At 30.5% G+C, this 6,789-nt stretch overlaps 1 protein-coding gene across 1 annotated transcript; it reads right to left on the bottom strand.

The window, feature by feature from the left end:
• Positions 1–835: 835 nt before the first annotated feature.
• LOC113377173 (SH2B adapter protein 2-like) lies at positions 836–3,218 on the bottom strand. Its single transcript, XM_026617398.1, is given in 6 exon segments — positions 836–1,130; positions 1,132–1,191; positions 1,367–1,548; positions 1,684–1,954; positions 2,183–2,275; positions 2,479–3,218. Coding segments are annotated over 6 exon segments (1,350 nt in total). The 5' UTR covers positions 3,076–3,218; the 3' UTR covers positions 836–983.
• Positions 3,219–6,789: the final 3,571 nt, after the last annotated feature.

Here is a 6,789-nt window from a genome sequence, read left to right as displayed (position 1 = left end):
AGGTAAACCACAAATAAATGAACTGCAAACCAGGTAAAATGTCATAAAACAAAACTGCATACAAAGTTGACTGCAACATTTGATGTCCTAAATTCTAACTAATAAGTATCAAATTTGAAAATTCTATTTTAAAAATTTACTTAAAAAAAAAAGAAATTATGTCATAGTCACCAGGAATCAAAAGTAAAACAGGGACCATTTAAATATTATATAGTAATGTTATTTTGTATGAAACTCCTGTTAATAGTAGAAAGAAGTAGTAATTATAATATTCTCATATTCAGGCTTTAATCATAATCTCCATGAATTAATTCTTGCATAATATATTTCATTACAATGGTTAAGTACTTATTGGACTGCAGTTCAAAATCTATCCAAAAAGATGAATTACAAATAAATTAGTGACTCAAGTTCTGTAAGTGTGGAAACTTACATTCAAACTTAATCATAATGTATGTAAAAGTTACAGAACACAAATCTTATAAATTTTTTATGTAAAACCTGCAACTACTTTCTGATACTTCTATAATTAATTGACCATACCATGTTCCCAAAAAATAATAAGTCTCAAAATTACTTTGAAATTAAAATAATTTATAAGTTCATAAATAAGTAAACGCTAAAAAGGAATATTGATCAATAATGATTTGCTTAATACTGAACAATATATTTTTTCATATCCCAAATTAAAATCTCTACTGAAATGTGTCCTATGTTCTATAGCTATCAAGGAGCCATACAAAATCATGATATAATATCCAAAAAGGAAGACAGAAAAAGCTTTGGCAATAATTAGACAAAGAATTTGAACATTAGTTCCAAAAAAAACAATGTAGAATTATGCAAAAAATATGTATACAATAATTCTATTAATATTTAAACGACCCCTAAAATACAATAAAGCATTTCATACAGCAAACGTAAAGTGAAAAAAAAAGAAAATAAAATAAGATTTTACGTACACCAATTGTGAGGTTTTTGGTTTAAGATCTCACTTGAGAATTGTTAAGAGCACCATCGCCATACACCACATAATCAGTAAGAGTCACATCTGAAGTTCCACCACTCTCTAATGGTATAGGATTCTGTCTAAAATGATCTAGCATATCAAATATAGTAGGAAACCATAGTGTGCTGCACTCTGCATTGGCCTTGTTCATTCAGGGTCATGCGCAAATGTTTTGCTCGCCCCTGAAATTTTTCAACAAATATAAAATAGATCTTTTTATATTATATCCAAGAAAAATGTATTTAAATAGCATTTAGGTAGAAAGAAAACTGTCATTAAATATCTTGTTTATACCTGATTCACATGCAAAATTGGCAATTGCCTACTACACGAAATGAATTGATTATTTTTCCTTACCTGGAAATTAAAAGTGAGAACAAATTCTCCTTGCCTTGTTTCACTTTGTCGGACTAGAAATACACCATGACCAGAAGAGCCACTATGTAAAACTTGCTGAGCTGCTTCAGATCTCGCCAATGTCCCATGAAACCAAGGATATTCTCTTAACTGAGATGTAAGTTCTGTATCTGTTTCAGGTACTGATAAATAAAAAAAAAAGTTAAAAATTAATTTAGCTAAAATACAAATGACAATACATTGAATTCCCATCATAGGTTTGCAGATAATGGCATATCGAATTGAATATAATTTTAGTTTATAATTTGAAGATGTACCAGGTTCGAGATCCTCTCCAAGTTCAAAATTACTTGAACTTGAAATTCTGTCTCCTGCTCTCCTTGGTGGTAACTCTGGAACTAAAGCATCAGCACCTGAATCGCCCACACCTGAAGAAGGAGAAGTAGGATTTCCAGAAGCATTGTTTGTGTTGTGAGATGCATTCAAAGCCATTGGAGGGCTTCTCATACAGTATTTTATTGTTGCTAACCAAGATCTCATGTCATCGGTATCGTGAGCTTCAATAACATATTCCATATTGTTGTCTGCCTAAAGGTTAGGAAATTGAAATAAATAAAATATGTAAAACATATACAAAAATAAAGTACATGATACATTAAAAATTAATAATAAGAAGCAGGCATAACTATAATATTTGTTAGATTAAAAATTTTAATTGTCATTATTTTGTAATGACAAATATTAGTTTCTGCATTACAAAGTTTTTTTTTCTATATCTGCTTATATGAAAAAAATACAACAGAAAATGCCATATACCTTCAAGACAAATGTGTTCTCATGATCAGGCATTTCAAGTGCTGTGGTTTCTCGGGCTTCAGTAACAAGAAAACAAAATACTCCACTTCTTGGCTGAAAATATTTTCTCATGAACAGGGCTCATACAGTAATATATATATATATATATATATATATATATATATATATATATATATAATACAAATTTGTTGTGAATGCCATAGTAATTATGAGCTAAATTAAAAAATATTCATATCCCATATTTTATCATATAAGCTGGTTAAGTTTTAATCTTTTTGTATAATTTAATTATTTACCTTTGTTGCTTTTGGTGGAGAATAAAATTCTAGCATGTAGCCTCCGACAGTTTTAACTAAAGCCAATCGACATCTTTCCCATTTCTGTGGCCCCCCAGGTTGCTCTAAGCTTTCAGGGGTCAGATAATTAACTAAACCTTCCTTTCTACATTCTACAACAATCTTTGCTAATTTAGTTTTAGCTTGGCGCCCTGACACATCGCTGTCATCAGAATTTTGCTTATTGAAGAAGTTTCTACCTTTTCGAAGACCTTTAAAACTCAATCTTCTAAAAAATGGTTTATGTTGTGTTTTAGGACTATCTGTGTCCTCGCTATAATCGCTCTCTTCTAATACTGTTGACCCGTTTGTTAACTTGTGATTTTGATGCAAACGACGTTTAATATTGAAATCTATTTCAAATTGTTCTTGAAAACATTCAATAAACTTTTTCATAAAATCTCTGTGAGAGACACTGTTCCTAGCGTTTTCCGGTAGATTTACGGCAATATATTGTACACAGGCTTTAGCAAAATCTTGAGACATTAATTTTGCATGACGCTCGCAAAATTCTGCCCAGCCTCCATCCATTTCGGCTGGTCCTAGAGCACTAGCCATTTTCCATTAGTTCTTTTATAGATTTTAATTATTAACTAAGATTTACATAACAATAACATCATACTATCATATTAATATGCTTTGCAAACGATCAAGAAGATAAATTAACTCTATTGCGTTTTTAGCATATTATACAAACAACGGACAAGTTCACATATATCAATGCTTTAACATCGATGAAAAACAGACATCGTGAATAAATTGATCCGACATCTGTTGACAAAAACGACAATTACAACGAGAATACTGAAACAAACATTTCTAGCATAGGTATATTGGTATATTCACACTTTATTATATTTTGAATTATTTGATCACATAATAAAATCAATTAGTAAATTGAGAGATATCAAGAAAATTTTGACACTATAGTTTATTCTGTTTTACTGTATGTTGACTTTAAATACACTTTTTCGAATTTTGAATTTTGAAGTCAAATATTTAATACTAGTTGCTGTCGGGAGCAGCAATTTGACCTGACAGCGGTGGCGAATTTGATCGATTGTCATCGGTGTAGATTGTAGTAAACGGCAGTATTCTATCTTCTTTCGCATCCAAAAATTCCCGTTTGCATTTTTCTATATTAGAAATTTTAGCTTTTATTAGCGAATTCATTCCTTTTTTTACACCATTCATTATCTACATGACTAATTTTACCTGAATTAGCGTAAGAATTTATAATATCGCCCTTTTGACCTTCTTCACGAACATCAGAAAGTGTTTGAACATCATGGGTCGAAATTATTTTACCAAAATTATGATTCAAATCACTGTCCACTTCTTGTGAAATTTGATCAGAATGCAAAAGTAAGTCATTTTTATTATCACAATTGTTAGAAGCTGATTTCTCAAGATTGTGTGATAAAATGTCATTTTTACGTTCCAACGTTATCATTTTTGTTAATTCTGGACTAAAACTAACAATAGGTCCCTTATGATTATTTTTAGTTTCGTCTATTCTTAGTGATTTACCTTCTATGCAATCTGGCGTGTCAATTCGTGTTTCATTTTCTTGACGAATTAAATCATCACTAGCGAGTTCATTACTTCTGAGAGTCGTTGGATTTATTACATCTATACTTTGTTGCAAGTTAGAATTTTGTTTACTAGCTTGTTCCATTATAATAATGCTTTTATTTCTATGATCATTTCCTGCATTTGTCTTTTCTTCGGCGTGGTTTATGTACTTTTCAATTTTCGTAACTGGAAAATTGAGTGGTATATTTGGCTGATATTCAATAGTAGTTGTGCCATCTGAGCTTAATTGCATACTTTCAGTGAAGACAGCTGTGTTATTATGAAAGAGCATTTCATCAAATTGTTTAAGGAACTTGTTTTTTTCTATACCGATTACAGAATTTGCTTGCGTTCTGGAAAAGCCTTTTTTCTTATTTTTGAGTTTATTGAGTTTATCATTTTTCATTGCTCTCAGCTTTAATGGCCATCTGTTTCCACTAACTTTAAGACGCCCCGTATCGATTTGGTCAGTTATATTTTTTATCATTTGCTCTTTCCACTCATCATCATCGCCATGTTTACGTAATTCTTCGCTGATCATTAATGGTAATAGACCCGTATGGGCTGGCTGTTCAGAATTTTCTGCAAATGCAATTGATTCTTCCGCATTTGTTGTCTTATTTTGTTGTACCGCACTTGCTGAATTCCTTGATAATCTTTGAAAGCTATCCATAGAATCGGCAGAATAATTGGAAGACAAACTGTTTTTATGAAGAGTGGTATTTTGCCCTGATTTAATTTGTTGTGCGTGCAAATTAGATTCTTTCTCGGGATTAATTACTCTATCATCTTTATTTGTTTCCGTAGGATTATAATCTTTAAAAAGGTCTTCATTATCATCATAAAATTTCTTGATTTCTTCTGTATCTTCCATATCTTTCTGATCGCCATTGTCAACATATATTTCGCGCTTTGCGCTGTAATTATTATTGTATTTTAATTTGCCATAAACAATATTTAAATCCGATTCTTCTTTTTTGTTTGATTTGACAACAGTATCAGTATTATTTTCTTTATTATTCGATTTGATGATGATATCAATAACTTTCGTTCCATTTTTCAGTGGCGACATATTCTTTCTATTTTCTTCTTTTTTGGTCGATTTGGTGATGTTATCAATAACTTCCCTTCCATTATTCATTGGTGTCATTTGCTTTTTATTTCCTTCTTTCCTAGCCGATTTGCCTTGAGTGATTTCCATTTCATTTTTCATTGTATAACTAGGCGTTGAAACCATACTTTCATCCTTTTCTGTAGTAAGTGGCATCATATGTTTTTTATTTTCATCTTCCCTATTTGAATTGTCCTGACTGATAGTATTATTTTTTTTATTGTTCGATTTGGTGATGTTATCAATAACTTTCGTTCCATTATCCAGAATATAACTAGGCGTTGAAACGATATTTTCATCATTTTCTGTAGTACTCGGCGCCAAATGTTCTTTATTTTCTTCTTTCCTATTTGAATTGTCTTGACTGATAGTATTATTTTGTTTATTGTTCGATTTGGTAATATTATCAATAACTTTCGTTCCAATATTCAGTGGCGTCTTATGCTTTTTATTTTCTTCTTTCCTAGTCTTTTTGTCTTGAGTAATGGTATTATTTTCTTTTTTGTTCGATTTGGTGAAGTTACCAGTAACTTTTGTTTCATTATCCAGTGTATAACCAGGCGTTGAAACGATATTTTCATCATTTTCTGTAGTAATCTGCGCCATATGTTCTTTATTTTCTTCTTTCTTATTTGAATTGTCTTGACTGATAGTTTTATTTTCTTTATTGTTCAATTTGATAATATTATCAATAACTTTCGTTCCATTATTCAGTGGCGTCTTAGGTTTTTTATTTTCTTCTTTCCTAGTCGTTTTGTCTTGAGTAATGGTATTATTTTCTTTTTTATTCGATTTGGTGAAGTTACCAGTAACATTTGTTCCATTATTCAGTGGCGTCTTAGGTTTTTTATTTTCTTCTTTCCTAGTCGTTTTGTCTTGAGTAATGGTATTATTTTCTTTTTTATTCCATTTGGTGAAGTTACCAGTAACATTTGTTCCATTATCCAGTGTATAACCAGGCGTTGAAAGTATACTTTCATCATTTTCTGTAGTAATCGGCGCCAAATGTTTTTTATTTTCTTCTTTCTTATTTGAATTGTCTTGACTGATAGCTTTATTTTCTTTATTGTTCGATTTGGTAATATTATCAATAACTTTCGTTCCAATATTCAGTGGCGTCTTATGCTTTTTATTTTCTTCTTTCCTAGTCGTTTTGTCTTGAGTAATGGTATTATTTTCTTTTTTGTTCGATTTGGTGAAGTTACCAGTAACTTTTGTTTCATTATCCAGTGTATAACCAGGCGTTGAAACGATATTTTCATCATTTTCTGTAGTAATCTGCGCCAAATGTTCTTTATTTTCTTCTTTCTTATTTGAATTGTCTTGACTGATAGTTTTATTTTCTTTATTGTTCAATTTGATAATATTATCAATAACTTTCGTTCCATTATTCAGTGGCGTCTTAGGTTTTTTATTTTCTTCTTTCCTAGTCGTTTTGTCTTGAGTAATGGTATTATTTTCTTTTTTATTCGATTTGGTGAAGTTACCAGTAACATTTGTTCCATTATTCAGTGGCGTCTTAGGTTTTTTATTTTCTTCTTTCCTAGTCGTTTTGTCTTGAGTAATGGTATTATTTTCTTTTTTAT

This window comes from Ctenocephalides felis, unplaced genomic scaffold (assembly GCF_003426905.1).
Source record: "Ctenocephalides felis isolate EL2017-DRISC unplaced genomic scaffold, ASM342690v1 CF-g0.4_SCAFFOLD_01886, whole genome shotgun sequence".
Taxonomy (NCBI): Eukaryota; Metazoa; Arthropoda; class Insecta; order Siphonaptera; family Pulicidae; genus Ctenocephalides; species Ctenocephalides felis.
This window is presented reverse-complemented; position numbering and strand designations above follow the sequence as displayed.